Source organism: Prinia subflava, chromosome 21 (genome assembly GCF_021018805.1).
Source record: "Prinia subflava isolate CZ2003 ecotype Zambia chromosome 21, Cam_Psub_1.2, whole genome shotgun sequence".
Taxonomy (NCBI): Eukaryota; Metazoa; Chordata; class Aves; order Passeriformes; family Cisticolidae; genus Prinia; species Prinia subflava.
In genome coordinates, this window is record NC_086267.1 from 4597595 (window position 1) to 4616162 (window position 18568).

General features: G+C 47.9%; 1 protein-coding gene across 1 annotated transcript in view; it reads right to left on the bottom strand.

Annotated features, from left to right (window-relative positions):
* PRDM16 (PR/SET domain 16) overlaps positions 1–18568 on the bottom strand; it is a 286725-nt gene that overhangs the window by 31358 nt on the left and 236799 nt on the right. The window contains exons 4-6 of the mRNA XM_063417376.1: positions 17164–17298; positions 9629–9731; positions 4348–4546 (exon numbers count right to left, since the gene is read on the bottom strand). Coding sequence (XP_063273446.1) covers positions 4348–4546; positions 9629–9731; positions 17164–17298 — 437 coding nt within the window. The remainder of the gene's footprint in view (positions 1–4347; positions 4547–9628; positions 9732–17163; positions 17299–18568) is intronic.

Sequence of the window (18568 nt, forward strand, 5' to 3'; positions counted from 1 at the left end):
GGCCAGGAACCCTGCTCATCTCAGGTTGGGAGTCCTGCACCTTTCAGACAGAAATCCTGCACCTCTCAGGCCAAGAATCCTGTTTTTTGCAGGCCAGGGATCTAGTTCCTTTTAGGCTGAGAATCCTGCACCTCTCAGGGTGGGAATTCTGCTCCTCTCAGGCCAGGAATCCTGCTCCTCTCAGACAGAAATCCTGCATCTCTCTGGCCAGGAGTCCTGTTTCTCTCAGGCCAGGGATCTAGTTCCTTTTAGGCTGGGAATCCTGCACCTTTCAGACAGAAATCCTGCTCCTCTCAGCCTTCAAATCCTGCATCTCTCAGGCCAGGAATCCTGCACCTCTTAGCCAGAAATCCTGCATCTCTTGAGCCAGGGATCCTGCATCTCTAAGGCCAGGAATCCTGCTCATCTCATGTTGGGAATTCTGCACCTCTCTGGCTAGGAATCCTGCATATCTGATGCCAGGATTTCTGCATCTCTCAGGCCAGGAATCCTGCACATCTCAGTCAGAAATTCTGCTCCTCTCAGTCCTTAAATCCTGCATATCTGATGCCAAGAATCCTGCACCTCTTAGCCAGAAATCCTGCACATCTCAGGCCAAGAATCCTGTTCCTCTCAGGCAGGGAATCCTGCACCTCTCAGCCAGAAAACCTGCACAATTCAGGCTTATAATCCTGCACCTCTCAGCCCTCAAATCCTGCATCTCTCTGGCCAGAAATCCTGCACATCTCAGTCTGGGAATCCTGCACCTCTCAGGCCAGCCCTGAGAAACAAGGGAAGGAAATCTGCATCCTTTGCTTCCTTTGGGGCAGGTTAACAGGAGTTACAAACACTACTCTTACTGTGAGTAATAAAAAAAGAAAAACAGCTCATGTGGAATCTGCTCCTGCCTGGCACCCCTACACATGGAATTAAACCGTTCTTACAGAACTTTAAAGCATGGCTGTATTTTTACAGGAACATTAAAGCTGAACACTTCTGGAAAATCCTGCCAATCTTAATTAAATGCCACAGGGAAAATATTCCCTGGGTACTTCCAGCGAGCTGAGAGGTTCAGGATCCCAGGAATTGTGTCAGCCTTGGTCACCCAACACCCAAAACTCCTCTCTTGGAGTACCAGCCCTGATCCCAGCCAGATAATTCAAATTCATGGGCATGCCCCTCATAAACTGCCAACCCACTCGTTTGAAAGCAGCAATACTCATTTTGCTCAAGAAATGGTGCTCTTGAAACCACCAGGTTTTTAACACACACAAAGTAACACAAACCTTTCATATGCACATCCAAAAATACGCTCCTGTTAACTGTGATTTATGAGTTTATTTTGAGCAAATATGGACAGGCTAATATGTTGTTTAGAGGCAAGTACCTACTGGGATTAGCAAAACATTTATTTATTTAGTCAGCTGCTAAATGCTCAATTTCAGGTCCCCAGTGGCATCCTTGATTTCATCTGTATTAACTTTGAAAAATTCTAAGACCATCCAAGCACTCTGAGCGGGTTTATTTTGTGTTTTAGTGACTTTAAACTTGGCAGATTGATGGGGGAGAGCCTGATGTGGACATTTCCTCCCCACCCCACCAATCCACCAGCATGTCAAAGGCTGAACGGGGATGCTGCTGATTTTCTTTACCTTTGTCAAAAAGAAAAATCAACTTTATATCACTTATCCCAAAATATTTGGTCTAAAAGGCAAAAACCCCAAGGCCACAGTGCCAGTTCAGACCTCTAGGGAGCCAGGAAAACACAGAGGGTACACATAGGATACAACACATACATTTCAAAAGGTTATTTCCTAATTAACATAAAAATTAGGGAGTGCTGGAAGCTCAAGAGGAGAGAGCTCCTGACACCGATGGATAAAAGAATCAGAATTTTTACTAAAATCTGTAATATTAAAAACATTTAAAGTAAGTTCTCCTTGTCTTGTTGGGTGAAAAAATTAAGAAAATTGTATTTTCTTAATTCACTTAATTCACTTAATTTCTTAATTAACTCTTATTTCTAATGAGAGTACCCAATGCAGAGACACCAGGTGAGGGGTAAAGATGCCACACTGGGCTAAGAGGATCCCACAGAGAAATCCCAGGATCCATCCCAGATTCTGCAGCTCCCAAGCTCTTTTCCATGCACATACAGGGAATGCTCAGTGGGCTTCACCTTTCTCTGCATTTCTTTTAAATAGATTTTTCCCCCCCTCACTTCCTGACCCAGATCAAAGAGCTGAAAGTATCAATGTAATTAAGTTCAAAGGGACAAACGCAGGTTTTTAAATGTTAAACTGAAGTGAAACAGGCCTTACACGGGCTTTAACCCCGAGGTTTGTGCTCTGCTCGGGCAGAGCCTGACGGGGGATTGCCAGTTCTCACAGTTTTATAACAAATCTTGTGGTGCACGGGGTTTGTTCACCCAAGAAGGCAAAAGAAATGAGTATGTGAGAACTTCAGCCTCCGGTAAACACAGAAAACTCTGCTTTTATAGAATTTTATAAAGGCTTTTATCAAGGCTTAGGATGCAAATAAACACAATCTTAAAGTGGTTTAAAAAACCTCTCAACTTTTAAAGCTGGCTCCTAATATTTAATTATTTGAGTCTCACTTTGCCAATGAATTAAATAGCTCAAAGATCGCTGCGTTAAAGCTGCGTTCCATTACTACCACATTCTGCTTCAAAAAATACAGATTTTCAGTTAAAACCTGAGTTAAACTATTTCCCCTTTTAAAGAGGGAATTTTAATTCTTGTTTAGAGTTGCCATATAATCATAATAATAACGGAATAATTGTTGCGAATTAAAAAATGAGCTGGAGAATATCAAATTATCTTTTTTTTTCCTTTTCACATTGCTGTCACAAGAACATTCGGTGGACACAAAGAAAATTAAAATTTTGATTGGAATAGAATTTTTAAATTTTTCCTTCCAGATCAAATAGGAGCTATTACAAGTTCTTAGGGTATGACACCTCTTTAAACCCACTCATCTAAAATGACCAAGAATTAAATTTAATAGAAGTCTTCATGCATATTTTGACTGAATTAATACTGGTGGGGTTTTTTTTTCTTTTTTTTTTTCAGAACCAGAGCACAAAAGAGCAGATGATGGAAAGATCCCAGACAGGTCTCTCAGAAAAGAACCCCTTAAACTTCCCACCAACAACTCCTGGATGCTTCTACCAACGGGCAGTGAAAAGCACCAGTCTGTGAAATCAAGGTGGAATAAAACACTGCCCAACAGCCACAGAGAGTCCCAAAGTGAACATTCCTAAACCTTGCAGGGAAAGGAAAGGTTACTGGGAGAAGGGAAAGGCTGATCCCAAAAGAAACATTCCCAAAGCCTATGGAGGATGGAAAGGTTCCTATGGAGGAAGGAAAGGTTTCTATAGAGGAAGGAAAGGCTTTTATGGAAAAAGGAAAGGTTGACCCCAAAAGAACATTCTGAAATTCTATGAAGAAAGGAAATATTGATCGTAAAAGGAACATTCCTAAAGCCTATGGAGGAAGGAAAGGTTTCTATGAAGGAAGGAAAGGTTTCTATGGAAAGGAAAGGTTGATCCCAAAGAAACATTCCCAAAGCTGATGGAGGAAGGAAGGGTTTCTGTGGAGGAAGAAAAGGTTTCTATACAGGAAGGAAAGGTTGATCCCAAAGGAAGATTCCTAAAGCCTGTGGAGCAAGGAAAGGTTCCTATGGAGGAAGGAAAGGTTTATGCCAAAAGGAACATTTCTAAAGATTATGGAGTAAAGAAAGGTGTCTATGGAGAAAGGAAAGGTTTCTATGGAGGAAGGAAATGTTTCTATGGAGGAAGGAAATGTTTCTATGGAGGAAGGAAAGGCTTCCATGGAGGAAGAAAAGGTTTCTATGGAGAAAGAAAAGGTTTCTATGGAGAAAGGAAAGGTTTCTATGGAGCAAGGAAAGGTTTATCCCCAAAAGAACATTCCTAAAGATTATGGAGAAAGGCAAGGTTTATCCCAAAAGGAGCATTCCTAAAGCCTATTGAGTAAAGAAAATTGTCTATGGAGCAAGGAAAGGTTTCTATGGAGGAAGGAAAGGCTTCCATGGAGAAAGGAAAGATTTCTATGGAGGAAGGAAAGGTTTCTATGGAGAAAGGAAAGGTTTCTATGGAGAAAGGAAAGGTTTCTATGGAGCAAGGAAAGGTTTCTATGGAGAAAAGAAAGGTTTCTATGGAGGAAGGAAAGGCTTCCATGGAGAAAGGAAAGGCTTCCATGGAGAAAGGAAAGGCTTCCATGGAGGAAGGAAGGGCTGATCCCTTCAGTCCTCCCCAGCTGCCCGCCACCCCCCTTTGGCCGGGACGGAGAGCGGAGGCCAGAGGAGGGCCCGTGTCCCCGTGGGTACCTGTATTTATTGGGGAACATCCTCTCACAGTCCTTGCACTCGTAGACCTGTCCATCTGCCAGGCCCTCCTGCTTGATGTCGTCGCCCAGGCTGTCGTACAGGGCGCCCACGGCGCCGCAGCCGTACTTCTTGTGGCGCCGCAGGTCCAGCTTGGACTGGAAGAGCTCATCGCAGTCCTCGCAGCGGAACGAGGGCTCCTCTGCAACAAACACACCAGCCCATGGTCAGCCCTGCCCCGGGGAACACACCAGAGAGGAGGCAAAGCTCCTCCAGCCCAGCAAACAAACAAACAGAGAGAGAATTGGCGAGTGAGAGGGGAGAGAGCCCAAGGGAGGCTGTGCCAGCAGCTGCTTTCACTTTAGGTATTAAGAGAAAAAAAAAAATTAGATCACACAACCAGAGGAGATCTTGGGTTTTTTTGTGTCTTGGCCTCTGCTGAGATGGAGAGATCTACAGGGACTGGGAGACACACAAAATTCTGGGTTCATTCCGGAGTGCTGCTCATGACTGCAAGGACAGTTTGAAATTATGAACGGGTTTTCCTCAGAAAGGGCTGCCAGGGAAAAAGGAACAAGCCAGACTCGTATAAACACAGATAGTGAGAAAAGCAAACTGCCACAGCACAAACCTGGAGGAGCTTCTTTCTAAGAAATTGCCTGTCTAATGTTCTCCTCTGAATTTTCCACTGCAGGAGCTCAGGGCTCCATCAGCCTGAGGAGTCCCAGCCCAGAGCACCATGGAAGGAAGAGCAGGGAGCCAAAGGCTTTGTTGCTGTGCTCTTTGCTTTTTAATTTTTTTTTTAAGTTCTAATGCACATAATAAATTACTGTAGTCAAGGTCAAACAAATTAAAAAGAGGGCAGCTATTATTAAGTTTACAAGGCAGCATCCTGACCATGGTGCCAAGCCAAACAATCAGCTCAGAGCTGTAAATTTTCCAGAACAAGCTCTGCGAGGGAGCCGGGATAGCTCTGGGTTTCTCCACCCTGGAACAGAAGCTTTCCAGCCCCCTCTGAGTCACTGGAGCCGCGTTTCCCTGTCCTCCCCTACCCTCTTCCTCCACGCTCTGCCTGGTTCTCCTTTTCTGATAACTTCACTCCCAGAAGGAGCAGCCTGTGGTGAGTGCGTTATCTCCCAGGGAGGAACGGGAATTTTCTGAGAGCTGCAGCCAAAGGCAGTGCTGGGATGGAGTTGATCCAGTCCTTGCTCTGGGGAGAGGAGATGCTGGGCTGGGATGTGGCCACGCTCACGTTCTCGAGACAAGATCTTCAACCCCTGAGCAAACCTTTGCTATAAAGTCCCCCCTTGCACTTGTTTATGCCAAATTTTGCACAACTGCAAACACTTAGGCTGAGCTTTAAGGCCTGGAATGGTGTTTTATATAAATCAAGGTTAATTTTGTTTTGTTTTCCACAGGAGTGGAAGCACGGTCAGTGTCACACCCAGAGACCTCCGTGCTCCCAGCTGGGCACTCCCCTCCCATCTCCCTTTCTCTGCTTGAACCCGAGTTCAAACTGAGCAAGGCAAGGTCCCAGAGGCTGCTGCAGCAGCCATGTGGGCAGAGGAAACCCTCTGCACACTCTGCACACCTACACGGAAAATATCGACGTGGGGAAAGCCAGACCCAGCTGAAAAAGAAAGTATCACCAGAAGGGAGCCAGCACAGCCCTGCTGGGCATCCCAGCAGCCAGCCCAGGGCTCCAGAGCCATCCCCAGCAGGCAGGGATGATCCCACAGGGCTGAAGGAGCATCTCCCCAGCTGAACAAGAGGGGTGCAAGAAAAAAAATCCAGTCCAGCAGGTTAACAAAATGATTTTGATTAAAAAAGAAGGAAGAAATTGCCCAATTGTTCTCATTTCAGCTCATTTTGAGAGTTTACATGCTCTGAAATTGCTGGCAGCAGCCTCACTGTGAGGTGGGTCAGGCCCTGCTCTGCTCCTCAGAGAAATTCTCTTTACTGCATTGTGTAGAACAGGACCAATGTGTATCTCAGGGGTTTTATGTCCCTGGGGAGGGAAAACTGGAAATCAGGACACCAATAACAGCAGTAGTGACAGCTGCTGCACCACCTACCATGAAAATAATCCAAACTACTTTTTATGAGTGAACAGAAGAAAAAAAAAAAAAAGAAGAAAAAAGTGTAGCATCAAACTCCAGAGACATGGAACTGCTCTGGTGAGGTGTTTCCCTACCTCAGAGCCAAAATTTCCCCTCTTTGCTCTCCTGTAAATGCAGCAGTGGCTTAAACCAGGAAGGAATTTTTGGAGGAGTGACTGAAATCCTCCAGGCTGGGAAGCCCCAGGTCCTTTCACCTCTTGACAAGCTCCCACCAAACTCCCCGTATCCCTCAAGCTCCCCCTGGCAAATCCCTGGACCTGAAAACACTTGGAATGGAGAAACAGAGGTTTTTTTCTCCTCCTTCTTTTGACTTCAGAGAAAACGCAACAAAATTCCTTCTGCAAATCCAGGTGGAATTCTTCCTGCTTCAGTTTGAGATTCACATGATTAATTGCAGCTCATTTCACCCAAACTCTCCTCCAGGAAGCAGAAATCCTCTCTGGGTTTGGAGGAGCAGCCATGGAGAGTGATTTCCTCCATACCTGGCTGAGGCTGGATAAGTGACCCTGACACTGCCCTGCCCAGTGACAATGACACATTTTTGTCCTTTCTGGGAGCTCACACACAGGGAGGGAGGTGAAATATGTTAACTGCCTCGAGAATATTTTAGAGATTTGATTTTGATTCTGGTTCACCTCGTCCTTTGCCAGATCTCACCCAAATCACTCACAATACAAGAGGACATCAAACACAGCAGCTTTTCCACAGGTGGGAAGATGGAGGATAGGAAAAGCAGTTCCTGTGCTTCGGAGTGTCTGGGTTTGGAAAAAGAAATTTGTGTTGAAAGGAGACTTAGAGAGCTGACAAAAATATGATTAAAAGCCTTGTAGCCACGTGTTATTCATGTTGCCACTGGTTGTAAATCGTGTTTTGATGCTCAGATAGGCAAAGGGAGGAAAAACTGATCAGGTGGGAGAGCAGCTGTGGGTGGGGAGGCCCTGGGAGAGCAGCTGGGGCTGTCCCTGGATCCTGGCAGTGCCCAAGGCCAGGCTGGAGGGGGACTGGAGCAGCCTGGGGTAGTGGAAGGTGTCTGTGCCCGGGGCAGGGATAAAATCATCCTTCAGGTCCCTTCCAGCCCAAATCAATCGGTGGTGACTTATCCATCTCCAACCCCCATTCCTCTGGCATTCCCAGTTCTGGGCTCCAGCAGATCCCAGACCAGACTCCACAAACAAAAACCCTGCAGGGGAAGGACCCGACCCTGGCTTAGGACCAGACCAAGCCCTGCAAAACCGAAACCTAAATCAGCACAGAGGCTGAGCTGAGCCCTGGCGCTGATTTTGTGTCTGTGTCAGACACACACTTTGCAGACTCCAGGTTTGTTCAGCTGCTCCTTTTTTTTTCTGCCTATGAGCACCAAAAATAAAAAGGTCGCCCTTCAAAACAACTTCTCATTAAAGTTTTCCCTTTTTTTTTTTTTTTTTTAAAGCATCACGAATGAAAATCCTGCCCTTTACAAAGGTAACTGCCTCGGTGTGTGACGGGGAGAAGGGGCTGCAAAGAAAAGAACAACCCCAGTTACACCGAAATTGCTGCCTGCTCTCTGTGTCGTGTTTGTCAAATCTATGGTTATATGTGCCTATCTGAAGTTCCATCAGTAACACTCAGGACAAAGCAGGAATGTAACAGAAAAATAAATCAGTGCCTAATAGCTTTCAGAGAAACCAAGGGGAACACAATTATGTGGCATCTACATGCTAATCTACCAGACTCGAATCTCAAAGGAGTTCAAGTGCCCTACTCAAAATTCCTGCAGTGATAAGGGGTCTGCTGTGTTTGGCTGGGGTTGGGAGGAAAGATTTTTATGATAATTATCTTTGTGTGGAACAATTTTGCATTTTCTCTCCTGTTAATTCCGAAGTGAGCTGGGGGTGCGAGGCAGCAGGAAGATAGCCCTGCTGAAAGTAAAAAGTATTAAGGAGTCAAATATTTAATGTTGGCCTGGCATAATTTGACAGCAATTATGCAGCAAAAGCACTAGACGTTACCAGGAAGATCCAGATAAATGTTCCATAATGACACAGATGGAAAACAAGGAGCACTTTTTGCTTGTTCACATAAAAGCCTGTTAGAAACTGAAATGCAGAACAGCGGTGAGTTTTCATTCAGATTTCCTCTTGACATCAAAAAAAAAAAAAAAAAAAAAAGGTGCAGAAATTATTCATCTCTGTGTGTTGGCCTTGAGAAAATCATTAACTTTTTTGAGGGGGAGAGCAGAGAAAAAAATAGTCCCAAACTTGATATGTGTGAGGAAGCAAATATCACACCCAGCCCTTCAGCAAACAAACTCCCAGCAGCACAAATCCTCAAACTATCCCATTTCCCAGAAATATTGGAAGCTAATTGTGCAGGAATTTACTGCAAATTCGCATCAGAAATTATACTTATATAGAGGCAAAAGAAAATAAATGCATTGTGGGATGCCCAGAGAGAACTCCAGTTTCATCAATTAATTTTATAGAGCATTCTTTCCAGCTACTACTTTAAAAACACCTGGTAAATGAGAATGCATTTATAGAAATAAATCATTGAATAAGGATGTTGGGCACATCTTCCCAGTTTTCCTCAGAGATTGCTTCCTTGCACAGCGTCTGTAGAGTCAGTCTTGGATGAATGTGGGAAAAACCATCCCAAGAGAGGAAAATCAGTGCTGGGAGCACTTTTAGATTTCCAGAACATTCCATGCGTGTGCTGCTACCTGCTCACAGCTGCTGCAGAGAAGGATGAGGTGTCTTTATTCCAGCAATAATAATTTTAGTGATGACTCTTTGACCCTCTCCCTGCACCCTATTCCAGATTAGACCTTTTACAACTTGTTACGCCTTTTCCAGATTCCCCAAATCTCTGCAGGCTGATGTTTCCAAGCCTTGGGATGGTTTGGCCATTTTTATTACACCCAAAGGCCCCTAGCGACCCTGGGGATGGAAAAAGCACCTCTGATCACACCCAAACCCACAAAGAGAAGGAAACGAAGCTGCTTGAGGCTGATAAAAACTCAATATTGTGGGCTGAGCCTCTTTCCGCAGGGCAAGAGTGAAAATGAGCACAAAATCCAGACAGTGACAGAAGGGGCAGGTCCTGGCTCAGGTTTTGCCCCTGGCTGAGGGTCCCAGAGGTGCCAGGGGTGCTGCAGAGAGGAGCAGCAGCTCCAGGGCAAGCCTTACCTTCCATGCTGGGTGCCATGTTCCCCAGGGAATAACCTCCTTCCTTCAGACACACCAGGAGCTCTTCTCCCGGCTCAATCTCCTTAATAACTTTATAATAGACCTGGGAATCACAAACAGAACAGACACGTTAAGTATGCAAAGGCTTGTGGTTTATATTTTAATCCATAACTCAAATTACTCCAGCTAATAGGGGAGGCTGTCCCTTGATTTGGGGTAATTGGGATAATTGTTTTCCTGCCTTTATTTGGCTCTTTGGGTGTCAGAGTTTCACAAGGCTTGGACAATAAAAAAATATTTTGGGCAGCAGCCTCTCTCCCTCAAATTACAGCAAATCTTTCATTTTTTTCCTGTTCTCCTATGAGCTCAGTGTGTTTGTCACAGTGAAGGGAAGATTAAACTGATGGAATTGTCACGTTCAAGGCTCTGCTCTCTGAGCCAAAATTGGCCTCACGATTAGAGCTGAATTATCACATCTCCACAGAATTATTTTGTTGATTATTCTCCCCAACAGTCTAGACCTGACCCCTGACTGATGTGAACCACTCCAGGTGAGCAATTTACCCACACTCTGAGCTCCAAAGTGTCCTGAGCACAGCTCTGTTCACCTCCTGGACCTTTCTCATTGCACCAGCAAGAAAACCCCAAAACAGAAGGGGTGGATCTCATCTTTAGAGTTCTACAGACCCCAAACCCCACAGAAAGCAGGGCAGTGACAGCTGGGTCACACCTGAGCAGGCCCCTGTGGCCTCATTCCCTCCCGTGCTCCAGGAGCTCCACATCTTTTGTCCTGAGGACATTCAGTGTCCTCCAAATGTTCTCCAAAATTTTGGAATACACAGGACCCTGTCCTAACACAATACCCTGAGAATTCACCTGATAACAGTTATTAACTCCCAGGTTTTCTTAGCACTGCATTTAACAGCAATCCAAGAAATTCTTTTCCAGGGTAAAAACCACATTTCACCCAGAACAATTCCCTAAATTTGCAGCCACCCTGCCTCTGCCAGCCTGTGTTTATGGGGAAGGAACACACACAGCTGCTGAATTCCTGCCTGGGTTGCATTAATTGTGTCACCACGGTGCATTTCTCCTCCCAGAGCCCCTTTCCCTCCCTTCCTGGCACAGAACACGAGGGTTTGGCAGACGTGTGGCCCCGGGCCCGGAGGGAGCAGCAGCTGCCCAGGATGGTCCCAAAATTGTCCTCCCGGTCCCAGGGCTGCGGCTGCGGGGAGATGGGATCGCAGGGAGAGGGACAAGATTCCAGGGACGGGCTGCAGGGATGGGGGCATCACCCCCAGAGCTACAGGGACAGGGGACATCGCTCCCAGAGCTACAGGGACAAGGGATATCCCTCCTAGAGCTGCAGGGACATCACCCCCAGAGCTGCAGGGACATCGCCCCCAGATGTGCAGGGACACGGGACATCACTCCCAGAGCTCCAGGGACATCCCTCACAGAGCTGCAGGGACAGGGACATCACCCCCAGAGCTCCAGGGACAGGGACATCGCTCCCAGAGCTCCAGGGACAGGGACATCGCTCCTAGAGGTGCAGGGACACGGGACATCTCTCCCAGAGCCACCACGCGGTGCAGCAGGGACCGTGGAGCGCGGTTACCGCTCAGAACTTTCCCTCCGCACCGAGTTCAGGAAAATCCCGACCGACCACCCCGCGTTACACCGAGCGCAGGGACGGTCCGCGATCCGCGCCGGTCCCCAGTCCCGGCTCTGGTCCCCAGTCCCGGCTCTGGTCCCCAGTCCCGGCTCTGGTTACGCCAGGAGCACCCTCAGGTCCCCGAGCGGAGCCGGTCCCCATCCCGCGGGACAATTAACGCGCTCCGCTGCCGCTGCCCGGCTCCTCCCGACCCCGCTCAGGCCGGGAAGGGCGAGGGCTCCCCGCAGCCGTGCCGGGGCTCCCGCCTCTCCCCGGGACACACCGGGGAAAAGTTGCCCGTGGGGCGCGCTCCCGCAGCTGCCGGGAGCGGGCTGGGGTCAGGACCGGGTTCGGGATGAGGATCGCGATGGGGATCGGGATTGCGATGGGGATTGGGATTGGGATCGCGGCGGGAGCGCGGCCCCTGCCCGCCCCAGCAGGTGGCAGACGCCGCCCGCCACCGGCCCCGCCACGGCCGCGGGGACCCCGCCGGTGCCTCGGAGCCGGCCCCGGGCCATGAGAACGGAGCGGGCCGGGCCGGGCCGGGCTGGGTTCCCCTGACCTGCTCGCTCCTGTCCCGCGGCCGCTGCGCTCCTCCGGTGCCGGCGGTCGGGCCGGTCGGGGAGAGGGGAGGGAAGGGAAGAGGAGGGAACGGGAGGGGAGGGAAGGGAAGAAGGGCAGCCGGGCCGTGTCTGTGCGGCAGCTCCAAGGCCGGGGCAGACGGAGTCACAGCCGCCCCATGAGCGGTCCCTGCGTGCTGCGGGGCGGCCCTGACCGGGAGCTCCGGTACCGAGTGCTGTGACACAGCTCTTACCGGGGATACAACCCTTACCGAACAACCGAGTGCTGTGACACAGCCCTTACCGGGGATACAGCCCTTACCGAACAACCGAGTGCTGTGACACAGCCCTTACCGGGGATACAGCCCTTACCGAACAACCGAGTGCTGTGACACAGCCCTTACCGGGGATACAGCCCTTACCGAGCACCCGGTACAGCCCTAACCGAGTGCTGTGACACAGCCCTTACCGGAGATACCTCTCTTACCGAACAACCGAGTGCTGTGACACAGCCCTTACCGGGGATACATCCCTTACCGGAGACACAGCCCTTACCGGGGATACATCCCTTACTGAACAACCGAGTGTTGTGACACAGCCCTTACCGGGGGCACAGCCCTTACCGGGGATACAGCCCTTACCGAGCACCCGGTACAGCCCTAACGGAGCATCCCGTACAGTCTTTACCGGGAGCTCCGGTACAACCCTAACCCTGACACAGCCCTTACCGGGGATACATCCCTTACCGAACAACCGAGTGTTGTGACACAGCCCTTACCGGGGCACAGCCCTTACCGAGCACCCGGTACAGCCCTAACGGAGCATCCCGTACAGTCTTTACCGGGAGCTCCGGTACAACCCTAACCCAGTTCCCTGACACAGCCCTTACCGGGGGCACAGCCCTCACCGAGCACCCCGTACACCCCTTTTCGGGAGCTCCGGTGCATCCCGGACCCCACCGGCTCTTTGCTGGCCCTGGGTCCGTCCCTCCCTCCCGGCCTCCCCGCAGCCCCACCGCGGGCTCACCCGAATTACCGGTGCCTGAGCACCCAGCACCGCCCGGACACCTCTCACTGGGAGTTTCAAAGCAGGGATGGTCACAAAAACAAAGACTGGGGATGGGAAATGAGATCCCACTGCTGGCTGTTGGTAAAATATCCCAAACTGCCCAGACACCCATCCCCGTGCCTGCCAGAATCCTGGGGGTGACTCCACCACCGTTTTCCACTGGTTTGCAAACAGTTCTCCCAGTGCAGGCACATCTGTCCTCGTCCTGCTGAGAGTCCAAAACGAGATTTGCTGACCTGAGCATCTCCCTGGATCTCACAGCTCCAAAACCTCAGGTGGAAACCCCTGAGCAGCTCCAGGCTGACACAGCACACACCTGTGCACAGGTGAGAACAGTTCTGAGAGACCCCTGCTCCACCCAGCCTGGGGAGTTCATTCCTGGGGATTCCACTGCAAAAAGTTGCCTAAAATTTTCCTTTTTTTCATTATCTTTTTCAGTTGCACTTCAGTGCTCCTCTCTGCTTGTTCTACAAGAAAAGCTTTTCCCAGGACCAAACCACACTGAGCTTAGCAGGGAAAGTGCCTGAAAAAAACCCAAAATGCAGCCTAGGAGTGAGCCCAGAGCTCAGGACTGACTCAGAAAAACAGAACCCATGGTGGGCCAAGCCAAGGCAAAATAAAATAAAATAAAATAAAATAAAATAAAATAAAATAAAATAAAATAAAATAAAATAAAAGTAGCTATTAACAGATGTTTTTCATGCAGCACTAAAACATCAGCCGTGGTCTAAAGGGTCCATCAAGTTCAGAGATAGTCACAGATTTTATAGGGGAAAAATCCTTCAGAATTCCCCTGCCAAGGGCTGACACTGCCCCAGTCTCACCCTTTAGCTCCTTTTCCTCTCCCATTTGTTCTCAGAACAAAGTAGCTCCTTGTATTTCAAAACGTTTCCTGCAGTCCTTCCAGAAATATAGGACAGGCTCCTTTAACGATCAGGGAAAAGTTGGATTCTGCTGGAGTCACATTAATTTCATCAAACATTTCATTATGATAATTAACTTCATCTTTCAGTCCTGCTACTGATGGTCTGGGCTCATCAAAGTCTTTTTTTTGCACTGAAAAAGCTCAGATTTACTAATCCAGCAGAAGATTTACATTCATAAATCAATTCTGTTTGTTTATAGAAAAGTTCCACGCTTGATCATTTCGTGTTTCCCACCACAGCATGGGCAGCTCTCCAAATTACCAGCTTTGTTTTACACTAAATAGTTAACAGGATAAGTGGGGCTTGGTGGTACTGAGAATACTTCTTTCCGTGATTTTTATCAAAATTATTCTGGGCACAGGGTGTTGAAGAAAGAAAAAATAAAAGGAAAGCAAAAAACCCAAAAAACAAAACAAAACAACCCCAAAACCCCCACAAAAAACCCCAAAACAAACCAACAACCAAATCAAACAAACAAAAAGGGAAAGTGGAAATAACCCAGAGGAATTCTGTTCCAGCCTGGGTTGATCCAGGGATCTGCTGTGGATGTGAACTCAGGGCAGCAGAAATCAGGCTCTGTCTAATTTTGCTGCTAAAACAGAATAATTTGGTACAATCACCAAAATATCAGCCCTGGAGAATCACAACAAGCACACTCTGGGGCTTGTCTCACTCAGAGCCCAGCACCAACTCATCTTTCCACTGAGAGAAAGAGCTCTGGATCAGACAGAGCCTGGGAGTGGGGTTGAACCATTCCCAGAGTCACAGCAAGGGATGGAGATGGAGCAGGGTGAGAGGGAAAAGTCCATCCCAGAATTACCTCATTAATTAGGGCCCTTCCTAAGAACCAGCCCCGTTTCCCTGCTGCAGGGATTTATCTGAGCTTCCACACATTTCTACTTCAGGGGGAAAAAAAGAGCATTAAAAGGGGAGAGAGTGGCTGCTGTGCTCCCCTAAAGATCAAAATCCCACCCACAAACACATCAGCTGCACCAGAGGAGCTCAAAAACTCAAACCCAGCCTGAAAAAAAAGATTCTTTGTGCCCTTGTCTCACCAATAATTCACTCCACGGGCAGCCCAGTGAGGATTTGTCCCTCCTGCTCCCTCAGACCTGTCCGTGTGTCCGGCTCTGGACACGGAAAATTTGGCCTCGGGAATGTCCAGCCAGGACAGGGCTGCACATTTTGCTTTTGTTCCTGTGTTTTCCTCCTTTGGAATTGCCTCTCCTTTGTTTCTACTCAGCCACATTGCTCCTGATTTCCTCTTTTTAAGGCTCTTTGTGACGTACTTGGGAATCCTGAGCGGAGTTACCAAACCTCTGTAAAATACACCCAAAATCTCTGCATTGCACACACACCTCACACTGGTGGATTAAATAGAGCCCTGATTTGTTTTCTATCTCCTGTTTCTCCTTCTTTTTCCCCCCAATATCTGCACCTCAACTAAAACCAGCAACTGTCACCCTGATTATTCTTAATTATATTAATAGCCAGCTCATGCCTTCAATATAATTATTGTGTATTATAAATATATTATTACATAGATTCTGTTTAGTATTTCAGACTCTTGAACTGCTCAAGTATTTTTCTTTTCAATGCAGGAGTAACAACAGGAAAAAAGAAAACCATTTTCCTTTTAGTAAATGATATAATTTATCTACCATTTTTTTCAGTCCTCCTTCAGAATCACAATTATCTTCAACAATCAAGGACCTTCTTTTCTAATACCTCTCCAGCACAAATAAATATAAAGGACTGGCTAATGTTATTCTACATGTGAAAATTGGCTTCATAATTGAAAAACAGTGAATGAAACATCTCAACCTCTTTCTAAATAGATAAATAAATACATTTTGTATCTGTTATAATCAGTTAATGGAGGGGGGGAATGATTGAGTGGTCCAGATTTTGTGCCAATTTCCTCACTAAAATCCAGGAAAATTCTCTGTGCATTCCTGGGACTGTTCCTGGGTTACAGGACTAAGACAATATTTCTCATTTAGGCTAGGTCTGAACAGTAACTTCTGTTTGAGTTGTACACGACTGCAGGTTTGTGAAGCTCACAATGTGAATTGTTCACCTCCAATCCATTTTTGGGGCAAGGAACTTTGCAAACATCATCAAAATCCTGTTAATTCCAAATAAACCCCCACTCAGGGACTGCTTCACCAGCAGTGCTGTGACCTGCCTAGAAGATTTCAACTTTCTCCTCAGCAGACTCCAAACCTCTCACTCTCCACTTAAAAACAGACAAAAACTGAATTTCCACCCCAGGATCACCTCCCCACCCTCTCTGGCCACAGTTTCCATGGTTCCCATTTCCAGTGCTGGTTTCCAGCTGTCCCAGAGGGGTTCGGTGCCATAACCTGGGTTTCACAGGATTTTATCCACCACCAGCAGAGTCAGGGAGAGGATCCTGAGTCAGGGACAGGATCACAAATCAGGGACCGGATCTGAGACAGGGGCTGGATCATAAATCAGGGACAGGATCACACATCAGGGACAGGATCACAAATCAGGGACAGGATCACAAATCAGGGACAGGATCATGAGTCAGGGACAGGATCACAAACCAGGGACAGGGTCACAAATCAGGGACCGGATCCTGATTCAGGGACAGGATCATAAATCAGGGACAGGATCTGAGACAGGGGCTGGATCATAAATCAGGGACAGGATCACACATCAGGGACAGGATCACACATCAGGGACAGGATCCTGAGTCAGGGACAGGATCACAAACCAGGGACAGGATCACAAATCAGGGACCGGATCCTGATTCAGGGACAGGATCATAAATCAGGGACAGGATCTGAGTCAGGGACAGGATCCTGAGTCAGGGGCTGGATCATAAATCAAGGACAGGATCACAGATCAGGGACAGGATCATGAGTCAGGGACAGGATCACAAATCAGGGACAGGATCGCAAACCAGGGACAGGATCACAAATCAGGGACAGGATCGCAAACCAGGGACAGGATCACAAATCAGGGACTAGATCCTGATTCAGGGACAGGATCATAAATCAGGGACAGGATCCTGAGTCAGGGATGGGATCCTGAGTCAGGGGCTGGATCATAAATCAGGGACAGGATCACAGATCAGGGACAGGATCCTGAGCCAGGGGCTGGATCACAAATCAGGGACAGGATCCTGAACCAGGGAGAGGATAAATAAATATGAGGACCATAAATCTGGAGGTTTTATCTTATCCCAGGGTGATCCATCCCTCGGTCACCTCCCCTGGATGCTGCCACTGCCCAGCAGCCCCCGGCCAAGCCCGCAGGCCGTGCTGGCTGCCGGGGAGGGCAGGAGCAGGGAGTTACCTGCTCGTTGATGTGGCACACAGCCAGGTTCTGCTCGTCGCAGGAGCAGCACACTCGGATGTACTTCAGCCAGTTCCCAGCGCCGCCCTGGCCGGCGTCCCCGCAGAACTTCTCACTGCCCAGGGCATCGGGAATCTGCAGAGAACGGGACAGGAGAGGGTCAGCTGGGGCCAGAGGGCAGCTACAGAGGGGACAGAGGGAGGAAAGGGGTTTGCAGGGCACAGCTCCAACCAAGAAATGGAAAGAGGGAAGGTGGGTGATAGATACAATTGATAAAGAGAATTATGGCGAGAATAAAATCAGCTCTCAGCCATTATCTGAAGGTCCTGGCTGGCAGAACCTCCAAGGACACACCTCAGAGTGGTCCATGAGTAAAAGGTTCAGGACTACAAATATTCTGGAAAACGCAGCTCTGGTACCACAGCTCAGATAATCAAAGCAGTAATAAAACTCCTCCAAACTGCACTGAGTTTTATGACAAGGTCTTTAACTGCTCCATCTTCACATCATCTGTTTTGTCCTTTCATGCAGGATAATTTTTAATTACAAACCCTTCAATAAACCCTCAAACCAGGTAACTTTCCACAGAGCTGTGAGGTTCTATTTAAAAAAAACCACTTTACCCATTGCACTGCTTTCATTTATCTGAGCACAGCCTGAGAAATTCACCCACCACATCTGTGTGGCTGAAGGTGAGACACAATTTGGCTGCTGTGAAAAAGAGGAATCTTTTAAAATAAAACCCCTCAGATATTTAGAGTCCAGACGTGAGGGGAAAAAAAAAAAGTTAATGAAGGAGTTGCAGTCCAAGGAACGTTGCTGGTTTGCCAGGAAGAGACTTTTCCTCTCTTAAGGCAGAGGAGTTTGGTGACAGAACAAGAGATGCTCAGCATTCCAGAACAGCCTTTGGGATGATCAAGTTTGTAATTCACTCAAGAAAATACATTTTAAAAATGACACAGGACACCCTGAAAACAAGGAGAATCCCTTTGAGGCAGCTCTGCTCTGCTCCTGAGTGGGCCTCCCTGCTCCAGAAACTCCTTTTTTCCTGAGATTCAGATTTCCCTCTACCCCGACCAGCCCCTGTGTCACTGCAAATTACTTCAGTCATCAAAAGCTCTTAACGTGCTTTTACCAGCAATTAATTCTCTCAGAATCTCGTGGGATACGGTTATATTTTTCCATCTATTTCAAGACACAGGGAAAAGAAAAAAGTGGGAAAACAAAGGAGAGGAAAAATTAAAGCCCGACGATGACAGCAACAAGGCTGGGCTGAGAAATCTCAGGGGGATGGGTCCAGTTCAGACTCTGGATCTCAGTTCTGATCTCCTGGGAGGACCAGGACCTGCCAGAACCACCAGGACAGCTCCCAGCTCTGGTCCCAGCAGACATTTCCTGTCTCATC